Consider the following 18,995-nt stretch of genomic DNA (forward strand, 5'->3'; position numbering starts at 1 on the left):
ACTGGAGCAGAAATCAAACATTCATTCCTTACGGCAGTGGCTTAGCACTCTGCAGGACCTCAAGCACCAGCACAGGCATACAGTGAGGGGAATCAGTTCCCTGCTGCCATCCGTCCTGCACAAGGCAGGAATTTGTTCATCCATAACAGCCTAAGTGCTGTGTAACGAAAACTTCATGTGTGTCTTTCTATGGATAAACCATTTCTGTTGATGCAAATATTTGCCGTTGCAAACTGTTACCGCATATGCAACTTGCAGGAGGGCTGCCTGGCGTGCTGCTGATTAGGTTTGTACAGTGAGTGGCAGCCTTGGACAAAATCCAAATCATACATTAATATTAATATTAAACCCATATAAGTTCACTCCGAATAAACAGTAATCAGCAGCTAACTCAACAGCTCTAGGGGGCTGTGCACGCTGCTGCAGGACTCTTTGTTAGAAGATTTCTGATGGGCACTTCACAAGTTGCTCAGAATGAAATTGTCTCCCTGTTGCACGTAATGTTAAGGAAGGAAATGATAATAATTTAGTCACAGCTTTGTATTTTTTTTTCTGATATTTTGCATTAAAAAATAGAAGGAAAGAAGAGACTGTCACTGAAATACTAAATTACCAAATGCTACAGGCTAATTTGGAGTGAGCAGAACCATCTAGAAGCATAGTATTTTTTATAAAGCAGTGTAACTGAAGGATGTTAATATCTATATAACCTGCGTGTTGGGTGTGTTCACTTATTTTTTATAATTCAAGGTACTCTCCATTATTCTGCACCTCATTTATTACATCCTCTGTCATATTTACTGCGGCTGCTGGGGAAGGGTTATGTTGAAGTTAGAGGCAATGAAGATGGGTGCTCATCTAACAGGTGCTCCACTCCCTTTGTTCTGTGTATACACATATTCAAATCAGACAGGGCTGGGGACAGGATAGGGCCTGTTAACTCATTGCTGATTTTCTTAGCAAATAAACCAGCAGGTGCTGGTCCCAGCTCCGACTTAGCACTGAGAAGAAGGTGGTGTTTGTATGGGACAGGATGCTTTCATGGAGCCCTCTAGCCAGCTTATTTTGTGACTTAAAGTGCCAAATATATTTTCTGCTTCTAGGTAAGAAACTGCATGTGTTATATTTGATTGTCATTGTGGAAATTTGACTTGCTTTTATACTCCTAAGTTTTAAGATATTTCTCTTACATTGTCAGGTATTTTATTTTAAGAAAGTAACCTGTAAGTTTTAATCAAATAGCGGTATCCCATTTTATGGATGGAACTGAAAGTTTTAGAAACTGACAGAAATCCATGCTGCACGTAATCCGTAAATAAAGCTCTTTTTCCCCTTTTATTAAGCAATAGTAAAGAAATAAGAAGTAACACAACCGATTCTGAGCCAAAGTTTGTATCGATGTTACATGTCTCTTTAAAAATACATTGTGTTAAGGCAGTGTTGAGAGGTTATTTTTCAGTTCACTGTGATGCATTGTGTTTAACACCTAAAACTGGTATATATATATCGATGTGTTTTGTATTAAAATTGAATGAATCCTTCATTCAACTGAAGAATATCTTACATTAACAGTAGATTTGTTCAGCATTTGGTTGTAGATTTCATAAGCATACGTTTGTTATCTGCACACTTGATAAAAAGCAGATGTTCTGTGCTCTTTTACAGGAATATTCTGTGATCAAAGGTTAGCTAAAGCTGTATTTCTACTAAGTCTTGTAATTTGTTTTTTATGTACTTAATTGTTTTCAAAGATATCAGCAGGGGAAATATATGATATTGCAAATATGCTACATGCTTTTCTGACAGTTTTTCTTTTGTCTTTTTCACAAATGTCGTATATAACTACATACTTTGTCAACAGCTTTGGCTTCTTAGCCATAGCAGTTTTTAATGAAGATTATCAGACTTTAAAAATGAAATACCTGTCTGATAAGAACATGATGAATATTCAGTTCTTTATCTCCATTACAACATTGCTGAGCATTTCTTATTAAGATTCTACAAGAGATATTGGCATGCACACAGAATGCTTTGGAGGACATCCTTGTTCACCAGACAAGTGTGTCTTACAGTCTTACTCAGATAGAAACCTTTCCTAGTGTGAGAAGTGCATATCTTGCACCTTTTATCATGACAAAAACCAGGTGCTTGGAGCATGACACAAAGAACACCAGGGGAACTGACTTCCGAGGGCAGAGTTAAGTCAAATAATGAAGCTTGGTAGAGCTTGTTCTTGGGCAAAAATTCCAAAGTTGGAAAGAACACTCTTGAATCCCTTTTGTTGCAAATAGTCATAGAGGAATAGCAGGTTCTTTAGTCCATTTCACCTTTTTTTTTCTTTCTTCAAACTGACATATTTGCAGGAAGTCTGCAGACTACTGCCAGTGACATCGTACACAAGTTCAGGGCTTTTGGAGTGCTAAAGAGCTACATGATCACTAAGTAAAATGTAACTGAGGGTCTGATTTCACTTTGACAAGGAGATGTGCATGTTAAATTCAGAGAATGATAAAACCTCAGTAAGAAGGTTTCAGTTTACGCAGTAAACTCAGAAGTTATGTCATCGTTTTTATTTAAGCTAAAGCTGCAGCCCTTGTTTTATGTCAACAGTGAGCCTGTTATGCTTGCTAATACTGGTGGCAGCAAAGTGTGGTGGAAGAAAACACAGATCATTGAGCTCTGAGTGGAGGTCATTTCTGTACAGCCTCTTAGTTTATGGGCACTGTAAAAAAAAAAAAATATATATATATATATATATATAGTTTTTGGAATTCTGTTCTCTTTGAAAAATACCCGTTCTATTTAGAAAGCTATAGGGATAAGTTTGACTTATATGGAATTTGTATCCGATGAGAAAGAAGTCCATTTTGGCACACTGACTTCTTATACCCATAAGATAAGTCTAATATTCCAGACCACGGAAGATTTGATCCCTGTTAAAGCAGCAGTCACCCAGCACTGCTGCCCTGAGCCCTTTGTCAGAGCGTCTCAGTGAGAAGAAATTAAGTTATTCAGCCACCAGTTTCTTCTGTGATGGTGACAGCATTTGTTCTGATAGCCACTGTTGTCCTTCTGCTCACTAAACCTGCTTGCATTTTGCTCCTTTTCTGCACAGATCTGTAAGAAGTACCAATTGTTACACGTATTTTGCAGTTACCACTGCAGCTGTTACTGGTTTCTTGTCCTACAACATGGTCACTTACCGACAGCTAGAGAAACCCCAAAATTGAGCTCTGTCATGTGTAAGGAATTTACAGATTTCCCAGTATTTGTAGAGATTTCTTTTACTTCATTCAAGGAGATTTTAAAATTGGAATGTTTTAGGTAGCTTATATAAAATTTGCTTTCCCCATTAAACATTTTGTGAAGGGCTTTATTGAGGAATTATTCTCTCAAGTGGAAAGGAGCAGTTTAAGTTTGATATGCATTGTAAGGTCTACAGGGAGGGAAGTCACCTCTGTTAAACGTTACAACAACCAACAAAACTCATCTCCCAGTAGCAAGAGTCAGCTTGGAAGTAGGGGAGGAGGTTTGTTTCAGTTTGATGCGCTTCAAATGCTTCAGGTTTTTTATCTGAAAAAGTTAATCATGCGCTTACCATGCTCCTGTGCATCCCCCAGTTAAGTATCTCTGTATTTTTCTGCCCTTTTCCTCCCTTTTTTTCCCATTCTCCTCCCATCTCGGCTGCCTCCCTGCTCTTCTCCCCACATCAGTGTCCATGCAAACTGAAGTCCTCTTCAGTCCCCAAGAAGTTGGGTATTTCTGACAGGAGGTTAAATGTCTTTGCACACATCGCCTCTATAGCATTCTACCATAGGACTGCACCAAGCTGCTTCCCTTTTTAGTTCCTCACCCTCGGCAATGCTGCAAGCCATCCCAGTTGACTAGTGTTGTTCAGCTGTATGAAGAGTGAGGCAGAATTACTCATATTTTTGGAGTTTGTCATTTTCATTGACTATAAACCTCACTGAATGAACAGAATATGACCAGAGATTCCTTAGCAAACTTGTGTAATGTTCTATATATCTGCCTAAGGATGACAGAAGGAAAAACAGTTCTAAAAGATGGGAAGACCAGACTAGCTGAAGGGGGGCATTTTGCACCCTGAAGGTGCAGGATTCCTGGAGGACAGAATTCATCGTGGGATCTTGGTTTGTACATAACAGCATAAAAAAGTTTAAGCTGTAACTCTGAGAGTTTTTTCTCCGCAAGAGTTCCTCGTTTTCCAGTGTTCCCATTTGTGTTTTGGGTCTATTTGTTTGTTCCTTCATTTTTATGCAGGTATTTGTTCTGCCTTGAAGCTGACAGTACCATCTCATACTATCCATGGTATCGAGGGGCAACCACTCCAGCTTAATGTTGACTACAATTTCAACACTACAGCTTGTGAAATCCAGATAATTTGGCTGTTTGAGAAGCCTCGGAGTAATCCGAAATACCTGCTTGGCTCTGTAAACCAGACAGTAGTACCAGACCTGGAATATCAGCACAAGTTTACCCTCATACCACCTAATGCATCTTTGATGATCAATCCATTACGTATCAGTGATGAGGGCAATTATATTGTAAAAGTCAATGTCCGTGGGAATGGAACAAAAGCTGCCAGTGAAAAAATTCATGTAGCTGTTGATGGTAAGTTACTAAAATGCAGCATCTTCAGTTTGAAAATAAAATTTCCATAGCTCTGAAGTAATGATGGTTGGGATCCAATTGCAATAGTGCACTGTTTAATCCAACCATGCACAAATAAGTGCCAACAATTGAGTTACGATATTTTCTACTGTTAGAGGGAATGCTACAGTATGCCATCTTTAAACAAATTTAAGACATTAACTAATATTTCTTGATCTTAAAGAAAACACTTAAGGAGTTTCAAAACTATTAATATGAGAAATATAGGAAATAATATTTCATAAGGCTTTACTATGCTATCAGAAAGGATGTATCAATTTTCAGTGTACTGCAATTTATGGATTATATGAATGGAGACCTGTCCCTAGTTAGGCTGAATTAATTAAATGAATGAGACATTGAAGTGTTACTGTTGTGGCTACCATTTCACTCCTATGTCCATGCCAGGCAGTAGCCAGCCTTATTAATTGGCCAGCAGTGAGTTTCAGTCACAGTGTCAGCCTCAGAGCACTGCTGGGGAAGGCCCTCACTGCGGGCAACATCACCCATTCCACTCTTTTCATTGCTGTGGCTGCAGGGATTTGTTTATTAGACCAGAGTTGGAAGCAGTGATATACCCAATTTCAGCCTGTATCGTATAACCAGTAAGATAAACTCTGTAGCTTTAGTTAAGTACTGGGAAAATTCTTACCAGATGAGAATACAGCCTTCTTTTATTTTTATTCTTTAACTGTATTCAATAGACACACTTTGAAATATGAATACTTTCCAGAGAGGAGGATGGCTGCTATTTGTATCATTTTGGCAACAAAGACTGTAATGTACTGGTAGTCACTTTTATAACTCATATCTCTTTGTTTTATAGTTCCTGTCACACAGCCAATTGTGCACACTGAGCCATCTTCAGGAGTAGTGGAGTATGTGGGGAATATTACGTTAAAATGTACCGTGGGAAAAGGCACAAGAGTAGTTTACCAGTGGATGAAAAATGGGAAGCCTCTCCATGCTGGCCCCAATTATACCTTTTCATCAAACAATGCTACACTTCTAATTGTTCCTGTTGCAAAGGAAGACATTGGGAACTACAGCTGTTTGGTATCCAACCCTGTCAGTGCAATGGAAAGTGAGAGAATTGCACCAACAATATATTGTGAGTATATGAAATATTCATAATTGCCTTTGTGTAAATGATCTCGCTGAAAAGAATGCCTCTGACTAAGGAAAAGAGACAGAACACAGTTGAGTTAACATTATATGTGAGCTTGCATTCAAAATAAGTTTGTAGCAGCTATAACTTCTGATAGCGTAATAAAAAGTCTTTCAGTGTTAAGTAGTTGTGAAGATCAGTCTGAACTGCAGAGTCCACATATGAACTTCAGGTGTTCCACAGTGTTCCATCTTTGAATCTGGAGGAGGTGTGTGTCAGAGGAAGGCAATCGGAATTATACACAGAAAAACACTGATTAAAATGGAGACAGAAAAAGGTATCCAGAAGCTGAGTGCAGGAAGCACCAGGCTGGCAGAGTACTACTCATGGTATTCCTCACGATCATTTTGAGTCCAATCCTGTCCACTACTTTCATTACTGATATCAATGTAAGGGCTGGGAGCATGTCAATGAAGTTCGTCTGTGACAATAAACTGGTAGGACTAAACAACAGAGTCACAGAATCAGTATGAAATCCATTAAAAACTGAAAGGGCGTGCTCTTGGAGAACAAAAATCATTAACTTCTGCTGATGCAGATTTGGATGGCAATAACTGATTGAGCTCGTTACGAGACATCTAACAGGCAGTGTCATTCAGACATAAAAGAGATGAGATCACAAGTAGAATATTGTATACAGTACCTGACCAACCCAGAGGAATGATCTTGAACTGTACAGAAACAAAACAAAATAGAATGGGGATCCTATTCTTGAGAACAGGCCAGTAGAACCCAGTTTGGTTGCAGAAAGTAGATTCTGGAAGGAATGTTTGCTTTTCACATGAAGTGGGAAGCATGAGGGAGCAAGATTTATGTAAAGATTTATGTTGACTGAAGAATAAACTAAAAGACAACCATATATTTTGACTGGAAATGAGATGTTTAACAGCTGTTGAAGTAACGAGGTTTTACAAGAGCTGTGCACGTTGCTGTTGCCAAAGGTTGACAACTGTATGGATGGGATTCTGTGCTGTGATTGGTTATTGTAGCAAAAGGCTGAATTCGAAGGTACCAAATGTCCCTTCCAGTCCTATGTTCCCAAGGATTAATTCATGCCATTTTAAAAGATCATATGCTGGTCCTTACAAAGTTCAGAGACAATTAGGTTTTGGTTTGTGCCCATCCTCTATCTAGTTTGAAACTTTCTGTTTCAGATAATAAGGGATCTGTGTGCCTCAAACCCTTTTTTCAGCTATATTGACTTAGTAGAAGAAATTAAGTCGCTCTGCAAATATACCTTCTTGCTCAATACACCTAATCTCTGTGAAAAGTAGCTTTTCAACAAACTAATTTAGACTAGAGGTGTGAGGATGAGAAAACTGCCAGGCTGGGGATTCCTGTTTGGAAGATCTAATAACCCAATGTCATGATCCTGTCAATACTCAACTGCTGAATTTTGGGATATGAATAACGCCTTCAGTCAAAAGCTGCCATTAAAGTGTCTGTGGCTATAAGTAACATCAGGATCTAGGTTAGACCAGTAATATTACAAGTAAACTGTAATAAGCCATGATGAACAGGCTATGATGGCCTCAGGCTTGGGTCATATCACTACTTGCAAGACACTGCTATGAAGTATTTTTAAGGGTTTGTGAAGATGCTCTTTTAAGGTGTTTGCTTAAACGATCTCTAAGCAAGTTGCTCAGTTTATATTTGGCTAGAAGGGAAGACCATTACTGATATTTGAAGTGGTAAAAGGATGTGCAAAAGCACCTGAGGAACTTAATGAAAATGTGAACTCAGTTCATGAATGCAGACTGAGTTAGAGGGCACAAAAGGCTTGGCTTAATCGACATTCAGCATATCTTAGAAAAGGCAATCTCATTTTTATCTTGCCCCTCCTGCACTGTCAGCTCCCAGTGCCTCTAACAGCTGTGTGACTGTGCCAGGCTCCAGTCCTTGCATCCTCCAGAGATGAAGTGCCTTTCTCCAAGATATGAAGCTAGACAGGTCAGGGCCCACCTGGCCAACAGCCCAGTTCAGGTATAACCTGTTCCTCACTGGCACAGTGTGGATGGCACAGTGCAAGGAGTGGAGACACAAAGGTGAAGGAGCTGCCTCAAACAGTAGATATGAACTCTGTTTCCACTCATTGTGGACAGAAAAATCGTGAGAAAACATTCTACAAGGAAATTACCTGCACTGATGGAGTTTTATTATCATCATCATTCTAATTACAATAATCTCATTCTTCTCTCAAGGTAGCATATTTTTTAATATCTGCTTTAATGTCTGCTTTTCTCAGTTTCATGAGCTATAAGAATTCCTACCCAAAACATGGGGAAGCTGTAGCCTGCACAACCTCACAGCTCTCTTACAATGCAATGAAGTCAAACCAGGCTAGAAAAATACCTTAATTGTTGCTACCGTTCTGGCTGTTGTGTTTGGTATTGGGATTTCTGACTTTGTGCATGCACAATTGGCTCTGGAGCTTTTACTGCACTGATGGGTGCCTGGAACACTTGCACTGACAGGATGTGTTCCCCTCAGCCTTATTTCTTGTACTGTTTCCTACCTTCTCCCTCACTCAATCACATGGATTTTCCCATAAATTTGAAAAATCTTTCCAGGCTCCAAAATGAAAACTTATTTTCGACTCATTGCTTAGCAGAACTCGAAAACTTCACTTACTTCAGTGTTCACATTTGTGAAATGTTCTGTTGCCTTATGGTTTTGACGCACTAAAATTTCTCCAATTCAATTTTTCTTCACATATGGAGATACTATTTCACGTATTTTAGAATGGACTTTTTTATTTCATCAGAATTGATAGTTTACATTGTGTGTAACATAAAATATGGGGAAAAGTATGAATAGAAAACAATTAAGTACTGAAAGACTACAGTGCTCACATTACTATCCATATTCCATATTCAAATTTGTGATGGGAGTTGGGGTTCTTACCTGCTGAGCTATACCAATCCCATAACTCAGTCCAGCCTCTCCTTGCTGAGGTGTCTGGTCTTCCAATGAGCAGTTGTCAATACCAGTGGCCCCAGGATCCCCATCTGCCATATGTCATTGCTGCGGGGGAGCTCCTGTAAGTGATAAAAGAAAGGTCACTCACAGTAAATACCTGCCATCTGCTTAGAAACTACAGCAGTCTCGTGGAGATAGGAGCAATTGGAAATATTCCCACAGAGCTGTAAATTGTTACCGAGAACAGGTGATTTATTATTTTACAAGTCATTTAGCTAACAGGCCTCACTGGGACAAGAGGCTTATTACTGTTGAGAACAGTACAGGAAGGGAGAAGAATTGGGTGAACCATGGAGGCAGGCGCTCAGCTTTTTTTACTGAGAATCAAAAGTGCTTTTTGTTCTTCATCATTTCTCATTAATATTGTCCCCACGGTCCATTAGCTGTGATGATAATGCACCACAGAACATTGCCATTGCAGAAGCTTGAAGCAGAAATAAATTATTTCAGGAGTGGGAGAAGCTGCCATCATGGAGGCTGCAACAGAAACAGCTGCACTGAGGTGATGGAGCTGAATGTAAGAGATTAAGTGGGATCTCCTTCCTTCAGATTTCCAGAAGCCAGAAGATGTTTAATCTCAGAGAGGAAACTGCTTATTACCTGCTTTTCAGAATCACACTTGTAGCTGTGGGTAGTCCTTTAACACCTGATGTGTAGGGATCACAGTGATGTACGCACAGTCCAGGGGAGGCAACAGGCTGAGCCAAACCTTGCAGAAGATGGTGGTACCTTCATCAGGGATGGACTTCACCAAGGAATGTTGCTTTTCAGACATAGCAAAGATTTGGCTATTTTATAAGAAGACTTTTATTTGTTTTATATAATTTTTATTTTTGGTTTTCCAACAGCCAATGTGTGGTGATTTTATCATTGTTTCTTTTCTATCTATTGTAGCTTTTGTACTGAAGTGTGGTGGCATTGTTAGTGCTGGCTATGCACACTGTTATGGCATTGATAAAAAACAAAACTCAATTCTGATTTTTTTTTGGCTGATCTCCTGTTATAGTGAGGGAACAGAGAGACCCGTCAGCTGGTCTTGGCATTAATATCTGTTTACATCTGCCAAAGGTTATATTATCAGTGAAAATAAAAACTAATAGCAGAAAAGAGTTGGGTAAGAGGAACTGCCTTTTAAAGCACCTGGTGTTGTACGGGCTCTGCACGTACAGAATTCTTCATGTGGGGTGCGGGTAGTTAAGCTGATGCTGTGGTTACAGTTTTCCAGTTTCCAGAAGCATTTCTGATATTGATGACTCAGATGTTGGGGAACCCGTGAGCAAGGAGCTCTGCATCTAAGATGGCAGATTTTTAGAAACATCTTGATTCTTCTGTGGCACCTGTGACGTGAACCCACATCACCCAACAAAACGTTAAATGTGATGCTGAGTCTTAAAATGAGACTGTAAAAAGCCTATCACTAAAACAGAAACATAGAAAATGGGAAGCATGACAACTGTAAGTTGTGAAATATGCACATTTGGTCTTTCCTGAACATTCACAAATAGAGAAAGAAAAACACAGAAGCACACAGGAAACAGCCTGCATGCGGCTTGTTTGTGTTCTCTTGAAGCATCATAAAACAAGGTGGACAATCAATAGAAGCGTACATGTTACAAGTAAATCTAATGTCAGCCTGAATTTCCTGATAAGAAATAGAGTCAGAAACAAGCCAGTGCTTTTCTTCATACAGCAGCACATTGCACCTTCAAAACCAGCTATGTGGTTTTAATGCTTACAGACAACCATAGCAAGATGGAAATATTACTTGATCGTATTAAAATTGGTGTAATATTGACTTATCTGTCTCCTTGCAGTGCCATTTTATAGTCACTTGACAGCGGCTTTACTGAGCTCCAGGGATCTCACCAAAGAGAAATCACCCGTTCATCCACAGTTTCTTTTGGTTTCTTTCAGCATCTGTCAGTAATAGATCTCTACATTTTCGACTGTAACTTAATAAGGCACATTTCGATTATTTTATCCTTTACATTATTTTCTTACACTCAGATCCTTGTAAAAATAATAGATTTTAACATGGAAAGCCAGGAAAAAAAACACCAAACAGGATCCAAAATGATCAACTAAACATAACATAACATAGGAAATAGTCATCCTATTTAAATGTATTATTTCCCTTCTATTTTCCTATGAAAGTTGCCCTAAAAATTGCACCTCAATTTTTCTCAGTAATAAACACAACTACTGGACAATATATTTCCCTTCTAATTATATTCTGAAATCTGGCACAAGGGCTTCCTCTTCATCTGAATGCTGAAGTAGTTGAAATGCACTTAAGCAGGGGAAGGTTGAAGTTTATTTTAGCAGTCATTTATTGAAAACATTTTCTGAAGTTATCTAAGGCACACCCCATTCTAAAGTGTACCTCTAGGATAGTTGTGCCAGTGATTATTGTACTGCTAAGTATTACACTGTGTATGTATTTCAGAGCTAATTTATTTACTTTTGAATATGAAGATAAATGACTTACACCAATATGTTTGGTATTTTAGTAGAAAAGGTCAAATATACCCCAGAAGACCTGCTTCTTTACTTCACAACTTTCCCAAGTGTGAGCACTTGGTCCCCATTGTTTCTACAGTACTGAACAGTACACAGACCCGTGCTGTTTCCCTAAGCAGCAGTTAGATCAGTATTAAGCAGGTGTAGTCTGAGATCAAAGATCAAATGATTGAACTGAAAGCCTTTTAATTGAAACAATTGAATCTAATGGAAGCCATTCTAAAGACTAGTCCAGCTTATGGAATCTAAGTCTTTTTATCTAAAATTTAAATATTTACTCTGATTTTAATCTTTCCATTATATTTTGGTTTTATATTTTTCAATGCAGATGGACCTTATGGACTCCGAGTTAAATCAGACAAAGGTCTGAATGTAGGGGCGGTGTTCACCGTCAGTGTAGGGGAAGCCGTACTGTTTGACTGCTCGGCAGATTCAAACCCACCAAACACTTACTCCTGGATTCAAAGAGCTGACAATGCCACTCATGTAATCCAGTATGGACCCCACCTGGAAGTTGTGTCTGATACTCTGGCTCAGAAGACAAGAGATTACGTGTGCCGCGCTTTCAACAACGTGACTGGAAAACGAGATGAGACTCACTTCACAGTGATCATTACCTCTGCAGGTAAGAACAACTCTAGCTTCTGAACTGATTGTCTGCCCCAGGAAAAGGAAATTATTCTTAGAGAGAGAACATATGTAGGAAGTCTTGCTAATAATGTAGTAAGTAGGATTTTGGCCACTATGGGGATTGGGGTGTTACATGCAGTGAGTCACAGCTTTAAACAAGACCCACCGAGGTACTGATGTTTTGCAGGAGATGTGGAAACCTTTTGGATGCCAGGACAAGCCCTTCTTCCCAAGGGCCGATTTTGTCCAAGGCTCACTGTCTCATTCTCTGCCATCCAGAAGCTAAAAGCCCTGGGGTCCCACAGGGATCACTGCATGGGAGAGTCTCAAGCATACCGCACTGACTAGAGTAACCAGCCACAGACTTTCTGTGTGATTAGGTATTATAAGAGCCCTAGTTTACTGTATGATGATAATGCAAGCTGTGATGATGAATGAATAATTTTATTACGATCTGCTTGTAAATATAATTTTTCTTTCACATTTAAGAGTCTATGAATTAGCTACTAAGTTTTACTAAATACCTCTTGTATTTCCTATACTTTATAATCTCAGTTCCTGTATCAGATTGCATTAAACAGCAATAAAGCAACGTTCCAGGAAATGTCTAAAAGCACACAGCTAAGAACAGTATACTGAGGGACTCTGATATCCCTTATTAATAAGGATCAATGTTTTTTCAGATAAGGACTGTATGAAGTTAATGTTCAAAGAGATGCAATCAATTGCCTGTTAGAAATGTTACAAAGCAACTTGGCTTGTGCAGAACAAAGAGCTCGGCCATTTGCTAGTAAGGTAAACAAGGGAGGCAGATGTCCATTGTTCTCACTGAAATATAATCATCACAAATCTATGGAGCTTAGTATGCTGAAAGGAAGACAGGTTGCAATTTTGCAATGAGGTGCTGCACTTTGCAGTGAAGCAGAGAAAGAAGATGCAAACAGAGCTATGTGTCATTAGAAATATGACTGACATTTCTCCAGGAAGTTCATGTCAGCTACAATATGGATGTGTATATTCATCAATAAGAATTAAGAAATTCAGCCAAGTTCTCCTTTCAAAGTCCAAAAAGGTGGGAAAAATCCAAAGTTTCACTTAAAAACGCACATTTCCTAATTAAAAATATTTTACCTAAATAAAACTTTTCCAAAAAGTCCATTTCCCTTCCCTACAGCCATTTCTTCTTGATATTCAGATAGCACTAAATCCAGATGTTGAGCCAACACACTGCAAGGCAGCACTGGTTGAACCTAAGTGGTGTGAATTCACCCACCAGACTAAACCTCAGTGATACTGCCCAGGCTAAATTCTGCTTAGAAATTAACACAGTTTTTATAGAATTAAACATAATAAATTAAGACTATGAATATTCTTTCACATCCCTTCTACCTCTCCTGTCGATCCTGGATAAAAAGCCTAACTTGTGCCTTTCAAAGCACCAGCAATGTCTGTTGCACACATAACAACCTGAAGATTGGAAAGTTATCAGTTGTCATAAAGCATTCAGTCTGGGCTACTTCAACAATATATAATCTGCACTGGTTTCTTCTTTTCCTCAGAAAGTTATTCTTTGTTTTCGTGAGCTGATTTTCAGTCTAGGATTTGCTTGCTCTCTTGTAATTAGAATACTTTAGTTGCAAAGCCAGAAAAGAAAAAAAAAAAAAAAAAAAAAAGACTCTTGAAAATCTTGAGCATCTGGTTATAACACAAGAGACTGTTCAACATGGTTTCCACAATGTCATTGCCTGTATACCACTACCTTTGTGATATTTGCACTTAGTGAGATATTTCATTTTATTTATTTAAGTAAGGGCACAACCTAAGAGACAAATAGCAGTTGTGCTGGTGACCAGAAAATTGCCCTTTCATGCATGGAATAGGAAATACACACAATACTAGGACTGCTAGTCAGATAGAAAGGGCTGGCTCCAGCCATTTGGGAAGACCCGACAACCAGTAGGTAGAGGAAGAAGTACTTGTTCTGTAGGCAGTATGCTGTGAACAGGAACTGTGCTGATCCACCTTAATTCTAGAGGTAAGGGAGCTTGTTGCTTTCTGCCTGCTGCCGTGCCAGAAGAGAAAATCTACCCTGCCATCTAGCTAACTACAGGTTACCATACGAAGAATTAACACATAACACAGCAGGGTGCCCTAGTGTGTGTAGTAGTGTGTATGTGAGTTCTCCACAGCCACGTTGAAAACACGCACCTTTTCTCAGCAACTCCTTCCCATCTAGAATCAAGCTGCAAACATGGGAACTCCCAAACTTTCTGCTGAGAAAAAAAATTGCAGAGCCAACCAGGCTGAGGGCCACCTCACACTGGCAAGCAGGAGCAAAGCTCTACTGAAAACCACATTGGGCTCACAAGTTGCTATGGGCCCAGTGCCATGGCAGGAACAAGAAGGGCACCTCTTCCATTTGAGCAGTGAGTCTTCGTAACTTCTTGAGAAGTATTTTGTGCCACGGAAAAAGAAAAACAGTTTCTAAATAAAACCTATTTCATCTGCCTCGAGAATCAATTAATGTAGTTCCTCCAGCAACAACACATCGATAAGTGAAGTAAGTGAAATAACGGGGAAACCACGATTGTCAACTGACCTTTGGCTGTAAACATACAAGTGATGAATTTAACCTTAATTTAACTCACCAGTTACCATCTAGACAATAAAAGCATTTGTTTCAGTTGCTGTCTGAGAACAATTTTAAAGAGTTTGTTTAGGTGATTTATAAAAATGCTTATTTTGGAGTCATAACAGCACTTTATCCTGAATAGGAGACTAAATACACTACTCGTCTTTTTTGACACAGGACTGGAAAAGTTGGCCCAGAAAGGAAAATCCTTGTCATCTCTTGCAGTAATAACTGGAATTTCATTGTTTTTGATCCTAGTTATGAGCTTTCTATTCATATGGAAAAGATATAAGCCACTTAAAGGTATGTAAAAGTTGATATAAGCCACTTAAAGGTATGTAAAAGTTAAGCATGCTCCAGTTATTCTTTTGGATCAGGAGTAGATAAAGAATGATTTTCCCTTTTTCTGCTTTTTTCAGTGATTCAACAGAAGCTGCAGAGAAGGTACAAAAATAAATCATTCTTACATTTTGAAGTCATTTCCACAATGAGAATTGAATTTTATCATATTAACTGTCTTCCCATGTCTTTTGACACCAAACTGAAAAATCTGTTTATGTTTTCTAGGCCAGAGGCTGATTACAGAAAGGCACAGACATTTTCAGGTAATGCTAATGGGAGAAATGTGAGCATAAGGTCAGATTTCATTCTTGCAAAAAATTAACATCTTTAAATACAGAGTAAAAGGAGGATAGCAAGTGTGGTTTTAGCTGGAGTTGTCGACTACTTTGCCATCTCTCTTAAGATAAAACCAAAAGAAGGACAGGTTGGTGTGGGTTTGGCTCCTGTTTAGATTTCAGGGTATACTAAATATCCTGCTGTCATGAGCTCAAGCTGTTAAACTAGGTTAGAACCACTTGTGTTTCCACTTTCCAGTGTGTAATGGAGGTTACAAGTTATGGCCCAAGAGACAAAAAGAGTCACAGATCTGCTAGACAGGGGCAAGTTAATGAGGGCAGATAGCTGGACACCAACCCTAACTACTTAAAATTGCAGCTAAAGTCCTGCATACAACTTGACAATTGGCTTAATAATCATGTTCCCTTATCATGCCCTCTTTTTTTAATCTCAGCAAGATTATACAAGGTTCAGGTGGAACTGTCTCACTCTATGATACAGATGTGCTGAGCTTGTGCTTTTTCAATTTCGTATTATATCTTGATGTGTTTTTCATCTTTGTTTGTTTTAACTTTAGGACATGAAAGTGCTTTGGATGATTTTGGGATATATGAATTTGTGGCTATTCCTGATCATGGCAGCAGTTCCAGGGTATGTGATTTTATACCGTGATGATAGTTTGCTTTCTGTTTCTTAAGGAGAACTAATTACCTGCACTGTAGTCCATTTGTCCACTTGCTCCTGTTGCTTTTCACAGATGTTTTCCTCACTCTTGTTAATGTAGTATTTGTTCTTTACTATGTTACTAGTTCAGTATTGGCTCAGTGCAGTCAGGAACTAATCAAACTCTAAAGGAAACAATCTCAATCCAGTTACCCTGTATTAAAAGAATATGAGTACTGTTGGTAGATTGGTAACAACATACCACTCACTGCCCTACAAGCAAATTAATTGTTGCAATGATATTTTCTTCTGTATTGCTGCTCACACAACATACGACTTCGACAGTTAAGAAAAGCTACAGGGGGTATTTAAAGTATTGTTTGTAAAAATAAATCTCAGCTATGTTGTGTGATGTCAAATGACAAAGATAGACAAGAAATTGGCCCACAGAAGATCAGAAGACCCTAAATCATCATAGTCACAAGCATCCTGTCATCCTTAGGGCTGACCATACCACAAATTCACATCTTTGCTTAGGTATCCTGTGGATTTAGGGCCATGGTCAGGGAGCAGGGTGGGTGTGCAATTAAATTCAGTCTAATCTCCAGCACTATTTCAAGAAGCAGCTACTCAGTACTGTGGCATGCCAGATAGTTAGCAGATTCTACATTCATTTTAGTTCACAGAAAATGGGAAAGTAAGAAAGTAGAAATGATGAAGAACTGGAGCGTGGCCATAGGCAGAAAAACAGTGGGAAGTCCCGATGAATTTGGAGTCTAGATGTACTACTGACATAAGAACTGATTCTTATATAGAACATATTAAAAAATGTCCTTATTCCTACTTTTATTCAAATTTCTCACAGTTCTCCCACTCCAGTGGGAGTTTTCTACTGGCTCTGTCCATGAATATTTTCTCCTTTTACGATCTTTATTCTCTTACTTCTCTCTTTGATTACTGAATGTTCCTTCCTTGACATGTGGCACAGCAATATAAAACATTTGCTGTATTAAATGCAAAAGCTACATCCTAAATCTTAGATTCAAATTGATTTGAAATGTAATACTTGTATTACTATAATGTGATGAAAACTTACAGGACAAAATGTGAACAAATAGGGACGAACTTTTGCATCCCTGCCCAAAGGGTTGATGGAGAAAAAATGGTAAGTTACATTATCAATTTTATTTCTGTTGAACTTTTATCAATTTGTTCTTACAGCAAAAGCATTCTTTGCTACTTTCAGGTTTCAAGTCAGCCTGTTCGCAGCTCTGACTGTGCCCCCGGCCAGGACATGCTTAGTACCATTTACGAAGTTATTCAGCATATTCCCAATCAGCAGCAGCAGGACCATTAACAGTAAGTTACAGCCTGTATGTACACATGTGGTAGCTCAAAGACAAGGACTTCTGTGTGCGACTGATGCTGAACAATTCATACATCGGTGGCTGGTGTTTGACTCCAGTGAGAGGGTTAAAGCAGCAAAAGGATGCAAGCTACATCAGCCCCTCCACTGGTTCATGTACAATCCCCCACCTTCAAGACTCCAGCCTGAAGTTTTATCATGCCTCCTCTGTCTAAATGTGAATCACAGAATCACAGAATTGTAGGGGTTGGAAGGGACCTCTAGAGATCATCGAGTCCAACCCCCCTGCCAAAGCAGGCTCCCTACACCACATCACACGGGTAGGCGTCTAGGCGGGTCTTGAATATCTCCAGAGAAGGAGACTCCACCACCTCCCTGGGCAGCCTGTTCCAGTGCTCCGTCACCCTCACTGTAAAGAAGTTCTTGCGCACATTCGTGCGGAACTTCCTATGCTGAAGTTTCAGCCCATTTCCCCTAGTCCTGTCCCCACGCACTACTGAAAACAGACCAGCCTCGCCACTATAGCTCCCACACTTCAGGTATTTATAAACCTGGATCAAGTCCCCTCTCAGCCTTCTTTTCTCAAGGCTAAACAGGCCCAGTTCCCTAAGTCTCTCCTCATAGGGGAGATGCTCCAAGCCCTTCACCACCTTTGTGGCCCTCCGCTGGACTCTTTCCAAGAGATCCCTGTCTTTTTTGTACTAGGGAGCCCAGAACTGGACACAGTATTCCAGATGAGGCCTCACCGGGGCAGAGTAGAGGGGGAGGATCACCTCCCTTGACCTGCTGGCCACGCTCTTTTTAATGCACCCCAAGAGTGCATTAATTTTTAATGCACCCCAAGAGTGAGAGTTAAGATCTTCAAACACCATTTCAAGGGAAAATTCCCAAGTGCTTTAAGAGGTTCCACAGCACTGAGTTCTGAGCAGTTCCCAGTCAGCAGGTTAAATCTTCAGTCAAAGACCTATTAGCCACGTTCCAAAAAAAACAGGGGGTTTTCTTCAGTGTCGAAGCTGGTCAGTTGACTGATGACCAAAGGTTCTTTGCAATGATCACAGAAATACTTACAGGCAGTGCTTCATTATCTGAGTAGCTGATGTCTTCATTTGGGTCTTACCTAATGATTTTGAGCAAAATAAGTAATGTTCTGCAGTACTCTGGCTAGTAGTCCTGGTTTTGTTCAAACCACCTTCTTCATAGTTCCTCTTGGCATAAGAGTAGCAAATGCACTGTAAAGTTTCTGTCATGTCTGCGTAGCTGCCATAAATCTACTCTGAATGCTGACTGTCTTCCTTGCAAATTAACAGTAGCTCACAAGACTTTGTTTGCTAACAACCCTATTTTATCACATTTTCCATACTTCTACTATCTGTTCAGCTTCTTGCTGATTGAAAAGAAAAATACCTATCCTTGCAAATACACTGAGCAGTTGGCTGTGTATGTAACAGCATTAGCATTCAGTATTTCCATTACTAGAAATGTGCAGGTTACAATTGCAACTGTGCATCTAAATTATGCATTTGTAGCCATGATCTCTAACCAGATTTTAAAAAAGAAGTATAGGAGCAAAATTTCCACTATCAGAACCAGGCCAGGTCCTGCTGAACGTGATAAAGGGTAAATGACTCTCAGAGGAAAACCGCTCTTGGGAATTTTCCAATTCCTGATCTGCAGCAAAGGAGCACTCTGACTAATGAATCAATCAGGATAATGAAGTCGACACTTGGTTTTGCAGCGGGATCCTTCAG

The 18,995-nt window shown here is 39.4% G+C and overlaps 1 protein-coding gene across 1 annotated transcript; it reads left to right on the forward strand.

Moving 5' to 3' along the window:
- The first annotated feature begins 1,033 nt into the window (after window positions 1-1,033).
- On the forward strand, window positions 1,034-17,238 carry HEPACAM2 (HEPACAM family member 2). Its single transcript, XM_072329869.1, has 9 exons — window positions 1,034-1,103; window positions 4,282-4,632; window positions 5,498-5,782; window positions 11,667-11,963; window positions 14,778-14,903; window positions 15,020-15,044; window positions 15,168-15,205; window positions 15,796-15,869; window positions 17,128-17,238. Exons 1-9 carry the CDS (start codon window positions 1,034-1,036, stop codon window positions 17,236-17,238), a joined length of 1,377 nt encoding a protein of 458 aa, XP_072185970.1.
- Window positions 17,239-18,995: the final 1,757 nt, after the last annotated feature.

Source organism: Excalfactoria chinensis, chromosome 2, assembly GCF_039878825.1.
Source record: "Excalfactoria chinensis isolate bCotChi1 chromosome 2, bCotChi1.hap2, whole genome shotgun sequence".
Classification (NCBI taxonomy): domain Eukaryota; kingdom Metazoa; phylum Chordata; class Aves; order Galliformes; family Phasianidae; genus Excalfactoria; species Excalfactoria chinensis.